This window comes from Anoplopoma fimbria, chromosome 19 (assembly GCF_027596085.1).
Source record: "Anoplopoma fimbria isolate UVic2021 breed Golden Eagle Sablefish chromosome 19, Afim_UVic_2022, whole genome shotgun sequence".
Lineage (NCBI taxonomy): Eukaryota > Metazoa > Chordata > Actinopteri > Perciformes > Anoplopomatidae > Anoplopoma > Anoplopoma fimbria.
Window position 1 is genome coordinate 527,348 of NC_072467.1, and position 24,391 is coordinate 551,738.

General features: G+C 39.8%; 5 protein-coding genes across 6 annotated transcripts; 2 read left to right on the forward strand and 3 right to left on the reverse strand.

Moving 5' to 3' along the window:
* The first annotated feature begins 62 nt into the window (after window positions 1-62).
* Window positions 63-7,290, forward strand: ighmbp2 (immunoglobulin mu DNA binding protein 2). The gene is made up of 16 exons (XM_054620114.1): window positions 63-180; window positions 1,135-1,217; window positions 1,393-1,562; window positions 1,650-1,845; window positions 1,935-2,032; window positions 2,203-2,366; window positions 2,538-2,738; window positions 2,837-2,984; window positions 3,075-3,249; window positions 3,798-3,980; window positions 4,079-4,197; window positions 4,279-4,373; window positions 4,636-4,759; window positions 4,840-5,691; window positions 5,784-5,983; window positions 7,010-7,290. Exons 2-16 carry the CDS (start codon window positions 1,141-1,143, stop codon window positions 7,205-7,207), a joined length of 3,000 nt encoding a protein of 999 aa, XP_054476089.1. The 5' UTR covers window positions 63-180; window positions 1,135-1,140; the 3' UTR covers window positions 7,208-7,290.
* Window positions 7,254-11,120, reverse strand: LOC129108341 (zinc-binding protein A33-like). Its single transcript, XM_054620116.1, has 6 exons — window positions 10,731-11,120; window positions 10,243-10,338; window positions 9,800-10,030; window positions 8,308-8,330; window positions 8,112-8,230; window positions 7,254-8,031 (listed from the first exon to the last, which is right to left on the reverse strand). The coding sequence occupies exons 1-6, from the start codon at window positions 11,118-11,120 to the stop codon at window positions 7,481-7,483; spliced, it is 1,410 nt and encodes a 469-aa protein (XP_054476091.1). The 3' UTR covers window positions 7,254-7,480.
* A 2,302-nt stretch (window positions 11,121-13,422) lies between these two features.
* On the reverse strand, window positions 13,423-18,070 carry rapsn (receptor-associated protein of the synapse, 43kD). 2 transcript variants are annotated; one of them, XM_054620774.1, is made up of 8 exons: window positions 17,846-18,070; window positions 16,845-17,183; window positions 15,984-16,142; window positions 14,946-15,044; window positions 14,652-14,774; window positions 14,490-14,543; window positions 13,721-13,920; window positions 13,423-13,531 (listed from the first exon to the last, which is right to left on the reverse strand). In XM_054620774.1, the coding sequence occupies exons 1-8, from the start codon at window positions 18,068-18,070 to the stop codon at window positions 13,459-13,461; spliced, it is 1,272 nt and encodes a 423-aa protein (XP_054476749.1). In that variant the 3' UTR covers window positions 13,423-13,458. The 2 variants fall into 2 exon arrangements, with proteins under 2 accessions (XP_054476749.1, XP_054476750.1); XM_054620775.1 differs by lacking the exons at window positions 14,490-14,543; window positions 14,652-14,774 and having other exon boundaries at window positions 17,846-18,037.
* A 1,244-nt stretch (window positions 18,071-19,314) lies between these two features.
* kbtbd4 (kelch repeat and BTB (POZ) domain containing 4) lies at window positions 19,315-22,755 on the reverse strand. Its single transcript, XM_054620446.1, has 5 exons — window positions 22,696-22,755; window positions 21,364-21,838; window positions 21,140-21,281; window positions 20,850-20,956; window positions 19,315-20,757 (listed from the first exon to the last, which is right to left on the reverse strand). The coding sequence occupies exons 2-5, from the start codon at window positions 21,823-21,825 to the stop codon at window positions 19,897-19,899; spliced, it is 1,572 nt and encodes a 523-aa protein (XP_054476421.1). The 5' UTR covers window positions 21,826-21,838; window positions 22,696-22,755; the 3' UTR covers window positions 19,315-19,896.
* Window positions 22,756-23,621: 866 nt separating this feature from the next.
* On the forward strand, window positions 23,622-24,391 carry LOC129108914 (protein FAM180B). The gene is made up of 3 exons (XM_054620838.1): window positions 23,622-23,688; window positions 23,859-23,932; window positions 24,041-24,391. The coding sequence occupies exons 1-3, from the start codon at window positions 23,622-23,624 to the stop codon at window positions 24,389-24,391; spliced, it is 492 nt and encodes a 163-aa protein (XP_054476813.1).

Genomic DNA, 24,391 nt, shown 5'->3' on the forward strand with positions numbered 1-24,391 from the left:
TTTCAAAATAAAACGCGTGTGTGGTGGAGAGAGAAGTCCTCCGAGCAGGTAGGAGACAGTGCAGCAGGGACAGTGAGAGAAGAAGACAGGGGAGTGAACCAGCAGGACACTTCCGGGTTGTTCAGCTTAACTTCAGCTCTTCTGTCCTCGGCTCTCCTTTATTCAGATCCTCATAAACAGGTGAGTGTTATTCTCAACTGTATGACCAGGAAGAGGCTGTAATACATTACTGTATGGGCTGAGATACTCATGGTGGAAGAAGTAATATAACTAAATATTACAGTGTAATGCAACGTTATACTGCTGTTTGATAGGATGCAGGGTGCTGTGTTGCAGCTGCATGGTCAAAGGGACATTTAAATCAGCCCTTCATAGGTAATATATCAAATAAATAAAGTGTAAACTGCAATCTTTGCCTCTGAAATGTAGTAGCATAGAAAAAGATACACTCAATTAAAGTAGAAATACCTCAGAGCTGGATTTAAGTATAGTGCTTGAATAAATGTAGTATGTGACATTCACCCTCATTACATTACATTACATTATATTACATTACATTACATTACATTACATTACATTACATTACATTATTATATTACATTACAGTACATTACATATTACATTACATTACATTACATTACAGTCATTTAGCAGACGCTTTTATCCAAAGCGACTTACAGGAAGTGTATTCAACATAGGTATTCAAGAGAACTACTAGTCACCAGAAGTCATCAGTGCATCTCCTTTCTTAAACAAGCATCTTAAAGCATAAACCAGAGCAAAAGTATAGTGCAGAGGCAAATTACTACGAAAACAATAATTGCAACAGACTAATACGAATATAATAAGTGCTACAAACTACTACGAATAGGATAAGTGCAGTAAACGAATATGAATACAGTAAGTGCAACAACTAATACGAATACAATAAATGCTCATTAATGGGAGAACTAACTAACCCATCCATAAATGACAACAACAGGTTTTATCAGACAAATGTGAGCTTGTCTAATAACATTAAAATGTAACAGCAGATAGTTAGTAGGACCTCTTCTGGGGTTTTTTTTTTCTCTATCTTAACTGAAGTATTTCTGATCTGTTCTGTAACACTGATCATCTTTTGGTTCTTTTTAGTGAGTGATGGCGGTTGAACAGTTTGTGTCAAAGACACTCGAGCTTCTACAGGAGGAGAGGGAGGCTGAAATAGAGGAGACCAGGTATGTAAAATAACATCCGGACTGTGATACTTTACTTAATTAAGGCAATATTCAGCTATTTTGCTGTGCACTTCAATGAAAGACATGTATCATGCTAAAAAAACAAAACAAAAACAGGATTCCTGCACTTCCCGTAATGGCACTATAAAATGACTGTCTTGTTTTTTGCTGTCAGGTTATGGCGGGAGAACATCTCTCTCAAGGATCTTCAAAATAAAGGAGTTTGCCTGCTGAAACTGCAGATAGGAAGTCAGTCCACAGGCCTGTACGGACGCACAGTCCTCGTCCTTGAGCCAAGAAAGCATCTTGGTTTCTTGTCTCTGCCAAGCAACAGCTTTGGACCTGGTGAGATGGAGGAATAAAACATGTGGGTTTCTTTGTGACTTTAGTTTCATATTTTGCTTAATGTGACATATGTGTATTTCGTTACAGGGGACATAGTTGGCTTGTATGACACTGGTGGATGCACCCAGGCCTCACAGATCGGCACAGGAATAGTGACGAGGGTCAGCCAAGCTTCTATAAGTGTGGCCTTCGACGACTCAAAGGACGGCCTCAGCTTTGATACGGATGCTCTTCACAACCTCTTAAAGTTGGCAAATGACGTCACCTACAAACGGATGAAATAGTGGGTGAGATTCTTTTATGTAAGGCAGATACAAGTGAATTATGAAAACTTGAAACAACTTATTTTCTCTACGTGCTTTTTGCTTTCAGTGCCTTGAATGCATTAAATGGATACAGCAATGGACCAGCTGCCAATCTGATAAATGTTCTTTTTGGAGACTCAAAACCGTCTAATCAATCACAGCCTAGTAAGTCGCACTTTACAGAGCAAATATAATCAAAAGAGTGTTGCTCTGTGAAATTGTGCTTGTTGGTAGCTTTTAAACAAGTATGCGACATACTCTACACTAATCTCAAAACATTGCATTAATCATACAATCCACAGACTAATCCTGGGTATCCTATTATGTTTCATCAGATGAAGTTGAATTCTTTAATTCGAACCTGGATGATTCTCAGAGAGAAGCTGTGTCCTTTACTCTGCGGCAGAGAGAACTGGCTGTGATTCATGGACCACCGGGCACTGGGAAGACCACCACAGTGGTGGAGATAATCCTGCAAGCAGTAAAACAAGGCCAGAAGGTGCAGAAAGTCTATTTTATTCAGTGTATATGTGAATGTTATGTTATATATGTTTTTCTCCTACTGATTAATTCAGTTACATGTACTGTGTTCTGTCATTGTCAGTTGTATCTTTGCAGCACCTCAGTCTAGACAGGGTCATTTTCACATTTGGATTCCGTGTTTGTGCAGGTCCTCTGCTGTGCGCCCTCTAACGTGGCCGTGGATAATTTAGTGGAGAGGTTAGCTCGGTGCAAAGCAAAGGTGCTGAGGCTGGGTCACCCTGCCAGACTTCTGGAGTCCATACAGAAACACTCACTGGACGCCATCCTCGCACAGAGTGACAACGCGAACATCATCGCTGACATCCGTAAAGACATCGATAAAGCATTTGTAAGTAGTTTAGTGTTTGCTCCTACTGGTATGTGGGCAATCTAGACTGATTTGTTGTATTTATTATTATTCTTTTCTTTTCCTTTTTTTTTTTCAAGATTGGAATGAAGAAGATGCGTGAAAAAGGAGACCGGGGGAACTTCAAAAGAGAAATAGGGGAGCTTAGAAAAGAGCTGAAATCAAGGGAAGCAACAGCCATAGCCCAGATCCTAAAAAGTGCTGATGTTGTGTTATCAACCAACACAGGTCAGTGCTGTCCTTTGAGTGAAGAAAATGTAATTCAGTCGTTGCAGTGATGATTAAAGGAAATCACACAGCACTTGTCTCCATCTGCAGGTGCTAGTGGCGACGGGCCTCTGAAGTTCCTGCCAGCAGAGCATTTTGATTGGGTTGTGATAGACGAGTGCGCTCAGGCGCTGGAGAGCAGCTGCTGGATCGCCCTGCTGAAGGCACGCAAGTGCGTTCTGGCTGGAGACTACAAGCAGTTACCACCTACTATCAAATCACAAAAGTAAAGAAACTGGCTTTCTTCTTTTTTCATTCGTATGTAAATAACACTCAAGCTTTTGTATTTGTCCTGTGGCAACATTTGAAACATTTTCATAAGAGATCCTGTAAACATATCAGAATATTTCTTCATTTATGACAAAAAAATCTGAGTTAAGCTCTTAAATAGCAACATGGGCTGTTCTTTTTAGCTTTCTGAACTTTACTGTTTTGGGTGTGGTGTGGTTGGACTTTAATATGTGCAACTGTCAACAACACTCATCCAATTTTGTTCAAAAGCAAAATTCTGATTGATGCACTGAAATATGTGACATCATCCCCTTCCAGTTGAGCCCTGCACTCAAACCACTGACACATCACAGACAAAAAAACAAACACAGAAGTCTCTCATATAAAATATAAAAAACCTTTTCTAACTTTGGCAGAAAATGTGTGTTCTTGCAGGACCCCATCGACCAAAGTAAGAAGCTGATTGTTTTTAGGGCCTTTTTATAAGATCTTGTTACAGATTTTTATAGTTTGCTGCACATTGTTTTTCTTTGTGCTCCACAGGGCTGCATCCAAAGGCCTCTCTCTGAGTCTCATGGAGAGACTTATCCAGATGTATGGGGACTCCGTGGTCCGTATGCTAACAGTTCAGTACCGCATGAACAGTGCCATCATGACGTGGGCCTCCAAAGAGATGTACCAGGGCAGACTAACCGCTCACAGCTCTGTGGAGAGGCACTTGTTAAAGTGAGTGCAAGCTAAATGATGGAGAGTATTTCACAGTTGTATTTCAGTGAATGATAAATCATTCAAATGTAAAAAAAATTATATCTTTGATGCTAAAGAGATTTACCGGGAGTCACCTGTGTTGAAGAGACCAGCACGCCACTTCTTCTTATCGACACTGCTGGCTGCGGTCTGAGTGAGATGGAGGTCACAGATGAGCAGTCCAAAGGCAACCAGGGTTAGTCATTTTTATTGCAAGAAATAAAATGTTATTACAGTTAGTGTGTTGTGGATCTAACACAGTGGATTCTTTCCTCAGGTGAGGTCGACATTGTTGAACTGCACATAAAGGCCTTGACTGGAGCCGGGGTTAAAGCTAAAGACATCGCTGTTATTGCTCCATACAATCTACAAGTAAGTCACTGATTGAAGGTAATGTAGTGTAAAATGTTTCCTAACTCAACTTATACTACTGTTCTTTGTCATAGCAATAATGCCAAACTTTTATTTCCATTTTTTGTGATATAAGAGATCTACACTTTCACAGTAATGAAAATAAAATGCCCAAAATCTAAAATGTAATGTTAACTAGGGAATAAAGTTAAATCAAAAGGTCTTACAGTTGTTCCTCAAAAAGGCTAATCGACTTGTATTTTAATGTGTTATCTCTGTGAAGGTCGATCTTCTGCGTCAGAAACTTTCTGCGAGGCATCCAGAGCTGGAGATAAAGTCCGTGGATGGATTTCAGGGCAGAGAGAAAGAGGCTGTGGTTTTGTCGTTAGTTCGCTCCAACAGAAAGGGTAACTTATTTAGCTGTTTCTGCCACACCATGAACGTTTGCGAGCATTCATTGATATATTTATTCATTCCTTTATTTTAGGTGAAGTTGGATTTCTGTCAGAGGACAGAAGGATTAATGTGGCTGTTACACGTGCAAGACGTCACATCGCTGTTGTGTGCGACACCCAGACCGTCCAGACTCATGCTTTCCTGAAGTCCCTGATCAATCATATGACTGAGTTTGGCGAGGTCAGAACAGCATTTGAGTACATCCAAGACATCGTGCCACAGAACTACACCCGTGACCACAAAGACACAAAGGCTGATACGTCTGCCAGCAGCTCCAAATCCACCAAACAGAAGGTTAAAGATCAGCCTCCGAGCAGGGCGAAGCAACAACAAACTAAATCCACTGGTAGCAGCAGTAATGAAAATACTGCTGGTACAGAGAAGCACACAAAGTCCTGCCTGACATCCCTGACAGAGGAAGAGCAGAAGAAGAACAGATGTGCTGAGATCAGAGCACAGGTGGAGAACTTTCTAAAGGACTTAAGTCAGAAAAAACTACAGTTCCCATCGTCGCTTAACTCTCATGACCGCCTGCTGGTCCACCAGATCGCTGAGGAGCTGGGCCTCGTGCATGAGAGTCAAGGTGAAGGTAAGGACAGGTGTATCACGGTTGCCAGGCCCCTGTTGTCAACACAAGCGGAGAAGCCAACACAAGAAGAAGACGAAGAAGAAGAAGATGAAGAAGAAGCTCAGGAAGAAGAAACACTCCCAAATCCCCAAAGAGAGTCGCTGTGTCAACCTCAAGTAGACCTGAAAAGTTTACATTTGGAGCGAATGAAGAGGGAGCAGCAGAAGAGGGAAGAACAAGCTCAACAAAAAAAGCAACAGAGCAGCATCCCACCAGCTCAGGCCACGTCATCAAAGAAGCCCAAGTCTGCCAAAGGTTTGTAATAGAAAACACCTCATTGTAAGTGTTATTTTAAACTCTTTGCTCCGATGTATGCAATGATTAAACTCTTACCATTTCTCTCCCAGGAAAGAACCGGATGAAGGCGGGCGCTTGTGGCATCGCTGCTGCCGCGGCTCCAGATGATGACTTTGACACGCTCATCAACGCTGTCATAAAGGCTGAAAGAGTGTGCAGCTTTGTCAAGTGTAAGGTTTCTGTTCTGACACTCGGACAGCTTTGCCAGTTCTGCAACAGGCAGTATTGTCTCAGTCATCATATACCAGAGGTAAGACAAGAACAGACCCCAAAGAATGAGTAGTTGTTTTGGATTTTGTGTTTATATGACCATGTTGCTGTATTAAAAATGCATGAACAATGCGAAGAAATCTTTTTAAAAGGCTGTGTATTGAGTTCACCTTAAGTTACAGTTTAATGGGACAGTTCACCCAAAAAATCTAACATACATATTTTTTCCTCTTACCTGTAGTGCTTCTTGTCAACCTAGATTGTTTTGGTGTGAGTAGCCTAGTTTTGGAGATATCAGCCGTAGAGATGTCTGTCTTATCAAGAATATAATGTATTTAATGAATGAGCATTCGGCTTCTCGTGCACAAAACGCAAAACACATACATTGGTAAAACTCAAACAGCAATGTCCCTTCCAGATTCTGACCCGGTTACACAGATGATCTAGTTTTGGAGTTATCAGTCGTAGAGATGTCTGCCTTCTCATTGGACTGTATGGCGCCAGTCTTGTGGGGCTATTCAACTATGTTTGAAAGAAAATAGTTCCTACATGAAACTGCTCACAACACGGTCTGTTGATTATCTGTGTAACCATGTCATGATTTCTGGAAAGAGACATTGCTGTTGAGTTTCCAATGCAGGATTTTGGCGTTTTGTGCACTACTAGCTGAGAAAAAAATGTAATGATATTTTTAATGACATACTATACTTTGACGATTTATTTATTTTCAGATTTTTGTGATATTTTTGCAATATTACGACATTTTAAATGTGTGTAGCCATGATTGGGTCATGATTTCTGTAAAGAGACATTGCTGTTGGGTTTTTTCTAATGTACGTTTTTGGTGTTTTGCGCACTACAAGCTGAGTGCCTTATAGTGTCATTATATTCAAGAGAATGCAGACATCTTTATGGCAACTCGCACCAAAACGATCTAGATTGATAAATACACCACATGAAAGAGAAAGAATATGGATTTTAGATTGTAGAAGTGAACTATCCCTATTAAATGTATAAAAAAATAGTGTTTTTCTGATCTAATTGTCATGTTGTAAACCCTGTTTAGGTTCACGGCTGTGGAGATAAAGCCAAGTCTCATGCTCGGATGAGAATAAGCAAAGAAGGCATTCTGTACGCAGGGAGTGGGAAGAAAGACAAATCCATGGACCCCAATAAGAAAGCCTATCTGCAAAGGAAACTGGACTCTAAGTTGAAAGATATGTCATCACAGAGGAAACCAAAAAACAAAGAGAATGACAGTTAATGATTGCAAATGAACTCTGTAAATTAACAAAACTAGAGACTTTGTTCTGAAAAAGTTTAATTAAACTTGAATTAAACAATACAAATGTTTGAAAACGTCTCCTTTGATCAAATATACAGTTTGTTGCCTTTTAACATTCCTAGTATACATTAAGGTTTTATACAATTTGCTGCTAAATTCCCTGAAATGTATTGAAACTATGCAACTTGTTCCTTATTTGTATCACCTGTAGCAGCTATAACACACTCAAAAACATTTCTGCTGTATGTGAGTCTACTCCACATTCACTGTTATTGTCTGAGGACAGATTGTCAGTGGGAAGGAGTTTTTCCAATCTTCATCCAATCCAGGAGAGAAGTATGGAAAAATCCTCTCAGTAAATCTGTCTTTGAATGAGTGTATTGTTGTCGAATCAGCAGCGTTGATGAAAACCACCTTTCCTTTGTCGTAGTCCAGCTGTACCGTTATCTTCTCAGGCTTATGCTTCAACACCAGCTTGGAGCGAGGCGAAGTCTGAGCCCAGAATGAGTCCCCTTTGCACAGGCCGATCACCCAGAAACCCTCATTCCGGTTGAGGAAGACGGTACTCTTCCTTTGGATGGACTCTTGTGCTACTCCGATGCACCACTCTTTGCCCTGGCCCACATCCACAGTCCAGCTGTGCTTCCCAGATGTGAAGCCTGTCGCTCCCAGCACAGACACACGACTGGTGCAGCGCTCAGGGTTGTCAGGTAGGACTTGCTTACTGCTGTATTGTACACTGGTCAACTCTTTGGAGAACTTTAAGTTGGACTGGGCCGTGTTGGGATCCAGTGTGACGGGAACTGGAAGTATTAACAAAATTCAGTATATTGAAAATACCTCATAATAAACTTTACCTTAAAGCCATTGTCTGCTCACCCACCATAAGTGACGATGTTGGCCATCTTCTTCCAAATCTCAAACCCAAGTGATCCAAGATGCTTTGCGGAGTTGACCAGGATATCTCTGATACATTCTGGCTCTCGAATAGTGCATTTGGCCCTGAAACATGTTCAAATAATTACAACATTGTCTAATGGAAATTGTGCTAATTATGGCAGATGGTGAGTTATACATACCTTTTCTTCATATCCTTGTAGTCCTAAATTTAAAAAAGAAAGTAAAGAAATACGTCTCATTTACAAAATGTTAGATTTGTATTTATATGGCAATCACATGTAGGTGAAAGGCTTTTTTGAAATCAGCATTGATAAAAAGAGTAACGCCTGTACACAACTCCAAACACACAACTTTAAATGGGCAAAGTTTTGATCCCAGTCGGATCTTCTTTAGGTTAAAAATAATAATAGATTAAATATATCAAGTACAAACATGAAAAGAAACATTGAAATAATACATGCAAGTATTTAATCAAAAAAATCTACACTTACAAAGGTCTACATTATGTGAGTATGACATTTTGAGATACTATACTATGACTTTTTGTGACGTACTATACTAAGACGCGTTAATTACATTAATTATGGCATAGTAAACAAAACTTTTTGTTATTTTTTAACATACTATAATCAACTTTTTTATGTTTTGTATTATTGGATATTATACTAAGTCATTTTAAGTACTTTAACTACTTTTCTATTACAAACTGTATTGTTACCTCATTTCAGATTTTTTTTCAGTGCATACTATACTATGCGTTTAAAAAAAAAAATCATGACACTTTTTTAAAACAAACCATAATTTGAGTGACAATTGCTTTAACTACTATAATATGACCTTTTGGTCATTTTTAAGACATACTATACTATATATCTTTTCTTTTTTTTTTTTTTTCTGTTATACTATTATTTTTTTCTGACAGTTTCTATACATACTATAGAAGTATAGTATAGTTTCTTGTTATAGTTTGTCATAAAAAAACTAAGACTTTTTTGCCTTTAATATTACTTTTTTATAACAATCTTTTCATGACATACCCTAATATTACTCCTTTAATACATTTTTGGATTACTTTTTCTGACAAACTATACTAGGACTTTCTATGACATACTATATCCTTTAATGTTTTAATGACATAATACTATTAAAGTAGCAGTATACTAGTATAGTATACTAGTATTCTAGTGTACTAGTATACTCCTTTTCTGACTGATTTATAAAATAGCATCCTATAACATGTTATCTAATTTTTTATGGCTTACTTTAATGTGACTTTTATGACATTTCTCACGTCACTTTTTAGGACATACTATATCATGATATTTTTTCATGATATACTATAGTATGGCTTTTTTATGACTTTTTAAAGAAATCTTATGCCATGATCGTACAGAGTTTTCATCATGTACTTCTTACATTACTCATACCTTGTAATCTTTTGTTGCCGTGTTGGATTGTTAATCACATCTTTACAGAGCCCATCAGTCTATTGGTGCATTTATTAGGGTTTGGTGACCATTTTTAAACATTTTGACCATAAGAAGAGCCAACTGGAATTAACATGTTGTCAATTAAATACAGTTATAGTTTGGAGTCAGTATGGAGACGGTACTCTTCTCGTTTTACGGTTTAAATTGCCATGCAGTTGTGTGAACAAAACAGTAAATGTACCTGTAGAAATGGTAAGTCATTTGCTGTGAGATATGCCTCAATATCACTGATGGTGGAAGAGAGGGTTTTGATCTGGTCCTTGATGTTTTCCAGTTTCTCACACATCACCTGTGTCTTAATTTCCTTTTCCTGTTTGAGCACCTTCAGTCTACTGTTTTCCTCCTCCCAAAGGAATTGGTGTAGCTTCTCAAACTCCTCCTTAATCGCTTCTTCAATTTCATATGCTTGGCTCTGTCATGTTGAGAAAACTGGTTATTTTTGGCAGTAAACCAAAGGAATGTTTGTGTGCCATGCTCAGAGTTTTAACTCTGTGGACCGAAAGTGAATATAACAAGTGAAACTAGAGATTCAGAATTAACCTGTTAACAAAAGATAACCTCCATAAGTAGTGAAATATAACTCAAAATAGAGGTACAAGACATATAACAATTAATAACTTGTACCTGTATATAGTTTTTGGTTTCCTCCCAGTCAACCTTGGTCTTGTTCAGTGTTCTGAGATTTTTCCTCAGACACTCCAGCTTCGCTGAAATTTCTGTCTGAAATATTTAAAAAAGGATTGTTCAAATCTCGAGCTCTATAAGTCAATAGACAAAGTATTTATTTGCAACTATGTCAATAATCAATTTGTTGTTTTTTCCTGTGTGTTAAATCAATGTAAACTAAATTTCATTTAGTTTTAGACTGGTTGGTCTCAGAAACTGTGATGTACACCTTGTATAGACTCAATGATTAATCAATTGATTGAGAAAACAATTCCAATTAAGATATTATTTGCAGCCAAAGGTATCCCCTATGCACCTAAAAAATGTATTCCACCCCGAGTAGCAACAAATCTTTGCTCTCACAGATCACTCACCGTGTTTCTTGTGATGGAGTGTATTTGCCGTTAATCCCACTGTCATTTTCCCAGATTCTATTTTTACTTTACCTTTTTCTGTGAGGCTGCCTCCTCCAATGGGCTGCACTCATGAACTTTATGCTGTTTTGACGTGTGGCAAACAAGACAGATGGGCTCCAGATCATTATGACAAAAAATCTTTAGCTTCTCATTGTGAAGAAAACAAACGTCTTGATTCCTGCTGGTTCTTTGCACTTGATATGCTTCCGCAGCTATCTTTAGCGCCAAATTGATAGGAGGCCTCCCAAGGACGGACACAGCGCGACACACAGGACATTCTCTGCATCGTTTACATTCCCAGAATTTCTGTAAACAAACTCTGCAAATATTGTGGCCACAATTTAGAAGAACAGGAAGGTAATAAATATCAGAGCATTGAGGACAAAGTAAGTCCTTGTCAAGGAAAGAAATCCCTGCCATCTGGCTGAAGTGTTCCTGTAAAGTGAGGTTACAGGATGCTTCCTTCCTGCTCTTCAGGTGTTTTGACTGAAGGTGGTACAACCCAGAAAATGTTGGCAAACTAGTGCGACTGGTTTAATCAAGTGTTCCTCATACAATACATTCAAATATGTTGTTGTTTAATGATGGTAGCAGGCTGACCATGAGTAATAAATACATTATATATATATGTATATATGTATAAAACAATAGTCAATAGCAGCACCAAGATCACAGAATAGACTTATACTCACTTTCAGTGCACTTTATTTTCCATTATGAAATGATTCCATATTTGACACAGTAACATGATTTGACTCAATGCATAAATATATTAACAATGCATTCTAGTCAGCCTCTAAATCATTTAAACCATGGTTGTATCAACACGATGTCTAGAAAAACATAAGAATTCTACTACATGTATTTAAATGTTGTGGTATTACTGCATTAAATCCTCTCGGGAGGGCAAAGCTTAGAGGCAGAAACAGAGGTAGTTTAAATCGTTGGCGGATGAGTGGCAGTGCTGTCAGTGAAATCTTATTTAAACCCCAGAACCAAGAACAAAAAGTGTAGATGATATCCATGCTTTACAAGTTTTACATAGACTGTACTACAGGTGAACAGACAGTTAATCGACATTATTTTGGATGCACAACATAAAAAAACAAACAGGTGCTAGTAGTGATGCGTGAGAAATGTGCTTGAGCTGTAAAAATAAATGTGTTGGTCTCTCTCTTCTCATGCTGTCACCCTACTTGCGTTTTATTGAGAGAAAACTAAATACTTTTTTAAACGTTTTAAAGCAACAGTATTGTGTGTATACCTCAAGTTTGATGAGAAAAGTTTGTCACCTCTTTGCTCAAAAAGGGTTAATAGTAATTGTTGAAATTATTTATCCTATTTTGACCACTTCATTGAATTGAATTGAATCAATGTATATGTATTTTTGTAAACTACAACTACAGTCTTAATAAAAATAAATTTAAGGGGAGTTTACAGTTTTTTAGGGAAAACCTACAGTATGAAAAACCTTGTTTAAGTCACAATGGTTTTAATTGACAGACTTCTTTCCACAAAATCACAATATTACTTGAATATACTGAACAATATATTGCACAAATATATGAGGAATATTAATGGTAAAAGCCACTGAATATTAAGAAATACTATAATAAACAATTCCGAAATAAGTAAATGCAGTTACAAGGATTCATAATTTCATGAAATCCTTAGTTTCTTGGCATTGTAAATAAAACATGCAACATTATTTGATGTGATAGCTCAGTTTTTTTGGCTTTCTCCCTGAAAACCACCTTAAGATTACAATGCCTCTGCAAGAAAATAATCTCAATACATTGTACCAGTTAATAAATATTTACATATGACTACAAATATGAAAGCACTACATTAAAACATACTGCATTAATCTTCTCTAAATGCTAATCTGACAAGTGTGTGATTGGTCAAAGAAGATCTTTTTCCAATAGGTTTCCTTCTGAACAATATTTGTCCTTAAACTGCAACAATAATATGTTGATGTCAGTCTTAAGAGTACAACATGGACAGAAGAGGAATTTCTATGAACACAATGTGTGTTGATGTGGCTCCTTAATCTCGACAAATGAGGGAAAACAACAGCTGCGTGAACCTGTTCTGTAAAGACATACTAGTTTTTGAATGGTTAAGGTTTTACATAACACCTTAAATAAATCAAACCATTAAAACAAATTAACATGAGAATAGTATGTACATGAATACAATAATAAATATACCATGTATGAAATCAGTTATATTCAGAAATGGCTCTGTGCTCTGGTAAATAAAAAAACATCTGAAAACTGTTGATTAAAGAAAAAGTGGATGTTGTGTAAAAGGTATTATCAGAATTTGAACGACAAACCCTGCTTATAAGATCACTGAAGATCATTTCACAAAATAATTCTAATGCATAAAATAGCAAATACAAGTTATAAATGCTCATTCGGCGGTCCATATTCCTCTAGATTTAAATCCTGCAACAAAAAGAGGGTCATAATCTTCTTCAGTTTATATTGAAATCATTCAGTTATACCTCCACCGTCAGCTGTAACTCACAGACTGATGTCTGTTAATAAGATGGATGCCTCGATCGTGTCCTCAGAGCCGAACTCTGCAACACTCTGGGTTCAGTTCAGCATCCTCTTCACAGAGCAGTGAATTATTGCTCCTCAAACATCTTCAGCTCATCCCGAGGCTGCCTGCTTCTCTCAGATCAGTCAGGAGCCTGTGAGGCTTCACGCCGTGTCTGCAGATCCAACGCTCAAACACAGTCTCACAATCACACAAATCCAGGCTTCATTGAGGACTTGAAGCATTTAGGACAACCTTTCGTGCCGTTTGTCTGCAGACACCTGGAAGATAAAACAGCTAAGTGTCAACAGCTTCTGCCTTTAGACGTGTAAAAATCACGAAATACACATATAAATGCGAGCAGATTTCTTGTTGAAACCAGATCCTACTGTATTCAATACAAATCACACTAATTTATTTATATTATCTATTAAATATATGTGTCAAAAATAATAAAAAGAAAAACCCACTTTAGATGGAAAATGTGGGAACAGGGTAAGGCCTGCAGTTTTTGGTCCCTGTCCCCGATGGACTCTCCACACATGCCGCAGTAGAGCTCCAGCTCCTCGACACACTGCAGGAACTTCACCACCTGCTCTCTGAGCTCCTCCTGCTGCCCCCGGGTTCGATGAATCCCTTCACTCAGGCAGTGCACCTTCAGCGTACACAGCTAAAGACAAAAAACAGAAAAAGACTGTGAATGAGACCTGTAGATTGTATGTATGATTTATACAACTTGAGTGAAGAGCTGCAAGATCAGGTTATGGTTAATGGGACAAAAGAAAAGGTAAATTGTTTTGTCTATGAAATGCGAAAAATAGCAAAACATTCCCTCAAAGTTGACTTCTTTGATATGTATTGTTTTGTCCAACCAATAGTTGAGAAACACAAAGAATACAACAAAATAATACCATATACTTTTGGAAGTGTATGTAACATTTCACAAATAATCACAAATAAGCATCATAATCTAAAATTGGATTTAGTTTGGTAGCTCTTCTCTGTACCTTTTTTTCTTTTTAACTATCTAATTAACTAACTATATGTTTCCTACTGCGTAGAAAGTCCTGTGTCCAGTATGTAACTCTGTCATTTATGCATACGTGTTTCATTATTGCTTAAAAAATGACTAATACCATTATTGAATCATTAAACTACTTGCTGATAATTTCTGCAAACAACTTATTGAATAACGGACTGATCGATTCAGCTCTACTATACTTGTGTCCAGTCAATTACCTTGTTTCCCATTCCATCTGCCAATTCCTGTGCTCGCTGCAAAGAATCAAGAGCCTGTAAAATAAAAGTGAGGCAGGCAGTTATTATGAGAAACAATAAAACAATTATGTCAGTCATAAGACTGTGAAATTTGAAGGGAAATTTACATATAATTATATGCACCTTGTCAAATTCTTTCTGCAGAAGCCAACACTTTGCAACTCCCAGATAGACGTATGATTGTCCGAGACGGTTTCCAATCTCAGTCATGATACCCAGTGCAGACTCGTAGCGAGGGAATGCTTTCTAGAAGGGTGAAGAGAATTACCAAAATAAAGCTCACCATATAGATGCCAGTTCAACAAACAGTTAAGGAAAAAAACTGAGCAACAACTTTCTGTGAGAAAGCTAAATGATATATACACCAAAAGACAAAATCTTTAACCCAACAAGTCTGCACAAAGGGTGGCATCTTACATCAACGTCACGCCTGCAGCGGTGTATGTCTGCAAAGTTCAGTAAGCACAGAGCCTGCAGAGGACGGTCACCGTGCTGCAGAGCAATCTTCATCGATTCCTGTTGAAGTGAAAGACAGAGGTATTAAATATATATAAATGAATTGGTCTGACCCCCTAAACTGTGATACCAAAGCTCTTCTGAAATCTAATGATGGGAAATTATCAAACATCATTTTGGATGGTTTGGAAATGTGACTTTCAAGTTAGTCAGGTTCATTGACAGCATCTATATTAAAATGAAATGGCACAATTAAACTTAGTGGTACCATAATGTATAACATGCTTTTTAAATGAAGTCTTATTATGAATGAAAATATTTACACGGTACATTTAACTAAGACATTCTTTGATTGACAGCATTTAGTTGTTTATAATGAAAACTTGTGAATCCTGAAACTGACGGCCACATTTTTATCAAACTACTTTTACATTTTTCATGCAGATATTTAATTTAGCACTTCCGGTATATTTTCAAATAAACCAGGCTGAGAAGTGATGCAAAACGTGAGGCATTGTTGTTTCACCTTAAGGGCTCCTCTTGTACTCTGGTATTCTAAATATGACCACATGTGTAAATTGTTTGTCTAAATGTGTTTGGCTAAAGTAATAAATCTGAAATGCATCCTGCTGTCTTGTTACTTTACTTCTGCACTCCAAGGCAATGACATCAATCTATTTCTCACCCTCAGTACATAATTAGAACAGAGTGAAGACTAAAGCTTCATTAACACTTTAAACCAGCCCCTCTGTGAGCATATTTTGGTCGAGGTCTGAGGCCTGGTACAACAGAACAACTGGCGCTTGCACCTGTCAGCACAACATCTACAGTATCTGCAACTCCGACATCCAAACAGCCAAAGACATCGGGGGACTTTGTAAGGAAACAAACACTGAGACATTCTCCACAGGCTATGCAAGTTTGTCTTTGTGGGGGTGAGTCAGGACTCTGGGGACAGTTGGGACAGTTATTGAGTGTTGGACAGCTATAAAACAATACCTCGCAGCACTCCATGGCGTCCGGCAGGCGATCTAGTTTCCTGTAGGCGACAGACATGTGGTACTGGCTCATGGCTCGATACTTGAGGCTCCAACCCTTGCCGTAGTCATTGACAAGCTCAGCTGCTTTACACGGGAAGAACAGGGCTTTCTCATAGTCCTGTTGGCAGAAATTAGTGATGAGTAAGACCTCCGATATCCCAAATGGCAGTGTCTTAGTGAAATGTCTAATAGGTTTGTTATTATGACAATTCAGCCTTTGACAGTATTAAAAGAAAGTTTCTTTTAAGAAGAGTAGTTTTGATATATGTCTCTCCAGTATTATTAAAAGGCAAATTATGTTATCTTTCATAAAATAATGTGACACATGAGTGCAATTTTTCAAACACTGCTGTCTCTCAATCCCATTGAAACCAATCCTCCCTAGGAAGCCAAAGGATTACTCTTACAAATCTCTGATGCCCCCCCCAGAAAGCCTACTCACTCCACCCTTGTTTCACAATGCCCAGTACCGCATGAGCTAACCATTGATGACGTTTGCTTGGATGCCCTGCAGTGTTACCATACTATGCAAATACATTGGCAACCTCAGTATTGGTTGCGCAATCAAGTCACACATGCAATCCAATGAATGTTTTTTACTCAAACAAAAAACCTGAGAAAGTCTGCTGCAATCAAAATACGTTTTACAAAAAAAGAAAAGTTCTTATTCAGACATCTTGTCTATAATATTATTTTTCAAGACATTTGGTGAAAAGGTAATGCTAAGCAAAGACTATGGTGTAGTATTTGCAGTGCAGCACAAATGAAAATGAACACAATCAGCTTTCAGAACTATCCAGTTAATTCTATAAAAAAGTACCTTAAGGTGGACATAGATGTTTCCCAGACTGCAGCAGACTCTGCACTCCAGCATCTTGTCATCGTTGTTGTGTGCGTAGCGCAGGGCCTTCTCGTAGCTCTCCAAAGCTTTCTGGAAGACACTGAGGCCCAGGAAAGCGTTGCCCATGCTGAGACATACCTGGCCGTTGAGCTGCAGGCTGACCGTGGTGCCCTGCATGTTTAAGCAGGTCTTACAGTAGGACACCGTTTTCTGGAAGTCGCACAGCTTCTCATTGCTGCGCGCCAAGTTCAGGTAGCCTTCGGTCAGGTAGTCTGGGTCCTCCATTTCTCTGGCTGTGTCTATTTGATCTAGAGCATACTGCAAAGAGAGAATGAGATGATGGAAAACTTGTAGGCAAATTGTGGTTACATTTTTAAAAGATACTGAATAAAAGCTCAATTATATGGTGCATTTATTCAAAGGCATTGGGCCTCGACTTTACAAAGTCCTCATTAAAGCGATGTGAAAGAGAGTGAGCGCTGCTAAAGTAAAGACGGTTATGTCAACAAGACACCCCACACTGATACTCGGGTTGCAGGACACTTATTTACTCTGCATCATGTGGAAGCCACAAATTAACCCATGCTTCTCAAGATCACTGTAAATGGAACCAAGAGGGTGACCTTTGACCTCATCTCGTTCAATAGTCACGTAATGGTTGTAGAAATGTACTACAGCCCGAACCGTACCAGTTCTGAGTGGACATGATGACATATAAAATCGATAGGATGGTCGGTGGCACACACATACAGCGCTGTTTGCATAACACAAAATATGATCACACTGTAGTGAAAATGTGAGATTGTCTTGACGTGAATTATCCAAACCAAATGACAACACTGATATTTAGAGCAGGACACTGACCATATATATATATATATATATATATATATATATATATATATATATATATATGTGTGTGTGTGTGTTTGGTTAAGTACATTAATTGTAAGTAGCATACTGTTCTTTGGAAGGCTTACCTTGAGCATATCTTTATATTTTCCCATTTCTGAGTGAGCCGTTATCAGGCACCCTAACACCCGAAACTTCCCCCCGGGATCTGAGGTCTTCTCCAGCACTTTTGTCCAGACATGCAGGGCTTTGTCCGTCTGATTGGACTGATACAACCTCAGGCCCTTCTCTATCTGCTGCTTGGTTTGGTCCTGGCCCATCTCTGGTGCAAGGCGCCTCATAAAAATATTCATTCGTTTAGGCCATGCAACTTCAGTAAGGCAGCAAGAAAGTAGATCCTTGCCATGCAGAGAACAACTCCGAAGAAGATCCCTTGAAGATGATCCTCCGAGAGGTTGCTGCCAGAAGGCCTACCAGATCCCGCTCTCTCAGCTCCGGCTGTGCTGAGATGGAGAGGAAACTGAATCCACCGAAGTAAAACGGCAACACACCAAGACCATTATCACCAGTCGCTTCTAGGAGATCTGCAGAGCCAGAAAAGTACCTTCCCCATTTAACCCTGCAATGATCCCCTCTCACCATCAAGTGTTCAAAAATTCTCCGTCGGATTTGCTCTTGAAAAATGCCAAAGAAACACGTTTCCAGACGGAGTGCTAGCAGCGATATCCCAGAATATCTGCTCCCTCCACACCCCAGCGAAAGGAATTCTCAACACCCCCCCGTGTCCAACCCCCTCCACCTTCCTCCTACTGCTGGCGCTACAGCAGATGGCCTTGTCACTCTAGACCATGTGTCCCTTCAGGAATTCTGTCCTGCCCTCAGCAAGCAGCCCCAAGGTCACCGCAGCTCCTAGCGATCTACCTTCGCACTAAACCTCACTCACTGACCGAACACTGGACAAAACATTACTACATTACAGCCCTCTGGAGCTTTAAATACACATCCACACATTGATCTCACCGGACTCACATGTGGGACTGTGAACTGTGATATGGGAGCTATTAACAGCGTTATTGCCCAAAATGAATAAGGGACTGCAAGTCAGATGGTGCTCGTAGTGGCCGTCAGTTCCTATTGGGAGTTCTTATGGAGGCGCTTATGTGCCCCCAGAAACCCCCACCCCTCATCTTGGCGTCAGCAACTGATGCTTAGAATAGTTCAAAAAGTCTGACATGTTACTGGGCTTGGGTTTCAGCTGCACAGCCTCCTGCAACACATCAATGGGATCAAAGTTTGGCCCCCTCTGTAGTAGCTTTCTCTCCTTCAACTCCCCCCCCCAAGGACAAAACAGGCACCTTTACCACCTCGCCATTCACAAGATGCATAACCAATCCAAAGATAAATACTGTTAGGAGTTATGTCTTTGTTGAGGCAAAGCTTTCAATAGCTGCAAAGTGCACCATTTCTAAATGCATCGCTGTGTAATTGCAAGAATGAAAGATCCTAAATCCTTGGTAATAAACATAGTATTAATAGTGAGTGATAGTTATTGCTAAAGGGCCATAAATTTAAGAACAATCAGTGACAGATTGTTGGTACAGTGATATATTTGACATTTCTGTAAACGGTACATGTACCTTGTACATCAAAAAATACAATTTCAAGACAAGAAACTGTGAAAAATTGAAAAGTTAGAAAACATCCTGCGTTATCATTTTTATGCACGATTGACTTCAAACTTCACATCTGAGGATATTTAATCCACAACATTATGATACACTTAATGATGCACAATATACCGAAGAATGTTTTTATGTTCAGTAAAGGTTTAGGCTGAAGTTGTTCATGCGTGTCAACAATCAATCAGTGCACAGGAAACAATGTCAATTAGTACATCACTCGTTACAGCATCACTACAAATCATGTGACTTCTTAGCTAAAGGGATCAACGATGAGACTCACTGGAATAATACAAGCAAGCGTCACAAACGTTGAACTATTTCTACTGGTCTGATGGTGAAGTCAGAATGGAATGAGTGACACAGAAACCAGCTGAGTAAATACATTTAGAGCAGATCTCCTCACCGGATGTCTGAGCAGTGAAGTCATGGTAAGTTACCCAAGAGTCTTCCCTGATTGTCCGTGGCGGCGACCACATTGTGAACATCCAGAGGACAGCTTAGGCCAAAACAAACTGCCAGTTTGTGAGGAGGATTTTTATACCTCTGATAACGGAGACGACAGATGTGGCCGGGTTAAACTTTAACGTGTTTGCGTCACCTTTCTTACATTTGTCCCTGAAGACGTATATGCAGCCGTTACAGCTGGCCACCTTCCACAGTGAGGGAATGCAGCTCCACACCTCGGGGAAACGCAGGCGGGTGAAGCTCTCCAGCAGAGGGTTGTAGCACACCAGGGAGTCTCCCTCGGCTACGATGAAGATCACGTCCATGTGGACCGCAGCGTGCATGCAGCCCGCGAACGGCAGCATGTACGGTTTGAGCTGGCACTTCTGGGAGGCGGTGTCAAAACACTGAATCAGTCGAGATGGCTTAGTGAAAAAGTCCATGTCATTCTCCTCCCCTCCGAGCAGGTAGATGGTACCTCCCAGGTTTACACCAGCAGCCCCGGACACGGCAGTGTCCAGCTGGCTGGTCTCTGTCCACATGTTGTCCTTCACTGTGTAGTAGATGACGGCGTTGGAGAGGGTGTCCTGCAGTGTCTTACCTCCTAGTGAGTATATAGCGTCCTCAGTAGAGACAGAGACCATGGTATGATGGAGGCGGTCTCTGGGCAGCGGGGCGCAGCGCTCCCAGTCCATGGTGTGCATGTTGCACTTCCACATGCGTCGAGGAATGGACCCCCCCACCACATACAGGTCACCTCCGTGTTTACAGGCTGCAGTAATCTGATGGCATAAACTGTTCTGGCCGCTCACGCTGATCGCATCGTCCTCGTCGCAGTGAAGCGACACAGCCAGGGAGTGAGTCCGCGCCTCCTCTTTACCAATCAGGTAAATGTGGACATTCTCACCGATTTCCTGTAGTCATAAAAAAAAGTAAGATAATCAGACATATCAATAACTGCAACAGAAATAAAATGAGAGCACTGTCAGATGTAAGTAAATGTTACCTTGAGATTTTCTTGGAGGATACACGAAAACTCCTCTCTCTCCACCTTGTTGTGATTTATCCACAAATCAATGGCCACCGTTGGATTTTGGGAGCTCGGAACTCCATCTGAACACAAACACAAGGCCTAGTGAGTCACATTTATAAAATATGTTTTCTGTAACTGTTCTTGCATGTTTTATCACTGCTAGCTATCATGATTTGGATAGCAGTAATGTCAATAATGCAGCACATTGTAGTAAATAGTTTCAGATGTCCAATACATAGTGATAAGACAGCGATGGGTGATACCTTTGATGATGTCCAGGAGCAGACAGAGAGGCAGATTAAGAAATTCATCAGTCAGATGCAGCTGCGCCAGGTGGATTTTAGCACAATGCTTTGCTGCAGTATACAACTCCTGGTCACTGTGTCTGTCTGCAAGCCACATCACCTGGACAAAAACGGGTTAATCAATAAACTGATACTCCACAATCGTGCTTAAGTTGCAGTGATTTGTGAAAACAGTGAGTCACCTGCAGGCAGTTCTTGACCTCTACTGTCCGTGAGAGGAAGCGGGAACATTCCTCAAACAGAGCAGTGAGATGGTACATATCTGCCATCTCATAGGTGTCCTGAAGCTCCTCCACCCTCAACTTAATTGTGCCGTGATAGATGTAGTCAATCAGCAGCTGAAAGACAGTGGCGCTGACATCCTTCAGTTCAATAGAGCGGTTGTGGGACTCTTTGAGATTGGAGGTGAACATGGAGCGGAAGAAGCTGCTCTGTGCAGAAAGCACCAGCCGGTGCAGGTTAAACTCTTTGCCGTCCACGGCGATGGTGACATCAGCGAACAGGCCGTCTTCCAGACACAGGTCCATGATGCTCTTCACCACACGGCTGGAGTGGGAGCGATCAGTGAAGGTGTATCCCAGGAAGTAGTTCTCCTCTCCCACAGAGCCCCCGACACTGAGGCCCCCCTCCTCGCTGGACTCCATCTTTGCTGCTCACCTGATAAAGTAAACAAACAGCAAAGCATCCATTGAAAAAAATTCAAGTTTATCTAATCAAAAACAAAGCCCTTCATCCGTTAAGGTTATAATGTGTGTACATTTTCTAGACCTTTTTTATTGATGGCCAATAATATATATTTTTACAGAAACAGATAAGATAGATAGTGACTATGTTATGTACTGAACAAATAAACTTGTTGGTGATCTTGAGTGAAGTGAAGCTTTGCTGTTGATTGGTTTTATGAAAATGTTTGTGTCTGTAGTGTGTAGTGTTCTTAAATTATCCTGAAAGGTGTTTCTAATCATTTATAAACCCCATTTATTTCAACTTAAAGAGACAAATCATTACACACCTAACAGTACAACACAACACAAAGCAAAGCAGCCTCCAAACCCACCTTTATGTTCATCAAACACCTCTTACTACAGTTTAAAACACAATAAAATAAAAACATAAACCATCATAAAGGTAGGAATAACAGCAGGACCGTTATTTTAGATGGCATTAGTTTTAATTGATGATGAGTCAATATTGCATTTAATATAATTATATTTTTAATAATAATTATAGTTATGATATAACACAGAAATAGCTGATCCAAAGCTTGCTTATACTTCCATTAAATGAGGTGACAGGTTGTTGTTGTCAGTGATTCCTACACAGAGGAGGGAGCAGAGCCTGCTGAGCTAACGTTAGCTTTGTTGTGTTAGCTGCAGCATGGTTAGCATCCACAGCAGCTAGCTAGCAGGCTAACCTTCCCCCGAGTCACACTGAAGGTAGAGTTATAACTATCTCTGCAAATGACACACAGCAGTCTTGACGCTTTAAAATGACTGGTAATAAATCGTGGTTACCTTTGTTTCCACTACTTTATCATTCAGGAGAAGCTGATATTCCCCGGATGTAAATAAACTGCTTCGTCGGTCAGATGTGAGGCGAGTCTCTGGTGTCAACCGGAGCTGCTGCCCCCGTGTGGTGGAGCCGCGTTACTACAACTGTGATTTAGGAAAAACTGTTAAAGAAAAAAAATAAGACAAGAAATTCACAAGATATAATTGGTAAATTACACGAAATAAGTTATTTCAAATGAGAGTAGTCAGCTATGTATGGTTGATACTTAATTAGTTACATAATTAGTTAATCCTGGACAAAATAATGCCTTTCTTACAGCATGCACTGTATATAATCTTCACCAACAGCATGAAGCTGTCAGTGTGCAAATGTTTTATCTGATCATTTTAATGTTAAATCCGTGTGCTTTTATGTTAATTGTTGAAACTCTGCATTGCTGCTACTCTTGGCCAGGTCTCCCTTGTAAAAAAGATATTTGGTCTTAGTGGAACACAACTAGTTAAATAAGGTTAAATAAAAACAACAACCAAAAAATGGACTTATTAATAGTGAGAAGGACCCTTACCTTAACTGGTACTCACTTTCTGTATATGTCTTTTGTTTTGTGAATATACTGGGAAATGCGTCATTAAAGAAAAACTTATATGTTTGCAGTTAACTTCAGGCAGAATAAAGGCTGAAAAGGTTAGCTGCCTCTGGGAACTTCAAGTCCTGCCTGCTCAAAGTTCTGCACACTGATATTAAAGAAAATCCAGGATTTAAAAGGTATGGCTCTTCGTACTGAATCACAGCCATCTGGCTTTTGGTCCCATTTTTCCAAAGTGGAAAAATGAGTGGTATTCAGGCTGAGCTGCTCCTGCCTGCATTCACAAAAGTGCGTGAGGGAGGAGGATGCAGTGTTCTATCTTTCAGCAATAATAAAAGAATAATGATTATGAAAATACGACTTCAAAACTGCCTTTGGGTCATTTTGTGGCTTTTGTTTGTGCTGCAAGGTGAGTAGACAGACGATCTTTTAACAGGACTGTGATGAGGAAAGACATTTTTGGGTTGTTAAATTATGATACTGCATGCACTGGTCAACAGGTGTCAATGTTTATAGCCACTTACAGTTTCTTTGCATTTTAATTATGTTACAGTTGAACTTCAGTATCTTATTCTTTAGATGCAGCTGCAGGCACAAGACCAACTGCTGAAAAAACTGTCTCATCTGTCTCTGATGCAAACCTGATGTTTGAGGTATTTTAATTTAGAGTTAACAGAAGTCTACATGCAGCTAAATCAAATATTGTGCCATATTCTAACCGCAGTTAGTGATGTATTTACATTTTTCCATCCTGTATGCAGATCTTGCTGGGCGGAGTAGAGATCGACCGGGACAACAACATTGTCCTGCTCGACGCAGAGCTGGCATCGATGAGGCATGGGCGGGCTTTTCTTTCTCAGATCAATGACGACATTCCCAGAAGTGTGAGCTCCATGCTGCACATGGTGACCACACTAGAGGGTGAAAGGAGGGGACGTCCGCTGGCTCAGGATCAGTTTGACAGTCTGGTCCTGAGCATGGTGTACTCTGCCCAGCAAGCCTGGCATCAGGAGAGAAACGAGGAACAAAAGGACTGGAGTGAAGTGTTCCTCCAGCTGGCAAACATCACAGTCTATGAACTACGTGGAAGCCATCTCTTCAGTTATGCATGA

Excerpts from the sequence above, each read along its gene's own strand:
- ighmbp2 (XM_054620114.1), top strand. The coding sequence starts at position 1,141 with ATGGCGGTTGAACAGTTTGTGTCAAAGACACTCGAGCTTCTACAGGAG. Across the intron at positions 1,846-1,934 it reads ACCTACAAACGGATGAAATA|TGCCTTGAATGCATTAAATG; the intron begins GTGGGTGAGATT and ends TTTTGCTTTCAG. Across the intron at positions 5,692-5,783 it reads GAAGCCCAAGTCTGCCAAAG|GAAAGAACCGGATGAAGGCG; the intron begins GTTTGTAATAGA and ends TTTCTCTCCCAG.
- LOC129108341 (XM_054620116.1), bottom strand. The coding sequence starts at position 11,120 with ATGGCAGGGATTTCTTTCCTTGACAAGGACTTACTTTGTCCTCAATGC. Across the intron at positions 8,331-9,799 it reads ATGACTTACCATTTCTACAG|GACTACAAGGATATGAAGAA; the intron begins GTACATTTACTG and ends TTTTAAATTTAG. Across the intron at positions 8,032-8,111 it reads GGCCAACATCGTCACTTATG|TTCCCGTCACACTGGATCCC; the intron begins GTGGGTGAGCAG and ends TAATACTTCCAG.
- rapsn (XM_054620774.1), bottom strand. The coding sequence starts at position 18,070 with ATGAATATTTTTATGAGGCGCCTTGCACCAGAGATGGGCCAGGACCAA. Across the intron at positions 14,544-14,651 it reads TGCAGAAAGAATTTGACAAG|GCTCTTGATTCTTTGCAGCG; the intron begins GTGCATATAATT and ends TTTATTTTACAG. Across the intron at positions 13,921-14,489 it reads CAGATGGAATGGGAAACAAG|CTGTGTACGCTGAAGGTGCA; the intron begins GTAATTGACTGG and ends TTTTGTCTTTAG.
- kbtbd4 (XM_054620446.1), bottom strand. The coding sequence starts at position 21,825 with ATGGAGTCCAGCGAGGAGGGGGGCCTCAGTGTCGGGGGCTCTGTGGGA. Across the intron at positions 21,282-21,363 it reads AGGTCAAGAACTGCCTGCAG|GTGATGTGGCTTGCAGACAG; the intron begins GTGACTCACTGT and ends GTTTTTGTCCAG. Across the intron at positions 20,957-21,139 it reads GCTCCTGGACATCATCAAAG|ATGGAGTTCCGAGCTCCCAA; the intron begins GTATCACCCATC and ends GTTTGTGTTCAG.
- LOC129108914 (XM_054620838.1), top strand. The coding sequence starts at position 23,622 with ATGATTATGAAAATACGACTTCAAAACTGCCTTTGGGTCATTTTGTGG. Across the intron at positions 23,689-23,858 it reads GCTTTTGTTTGTGCTGCAAG|ATGCAGCTGCAGGCACAAGA; the intron begins GTGAGTAGACAG and ends CTTATTCTTTAG. Across the intron at positions 23,933-24,040 it reads ATGCAAACCTGATGTTTGAG|ATCTTGCTGGGCGGAGTAGA; the intron begins GTATTTTAATTT and ends TCCTGTATGCAG.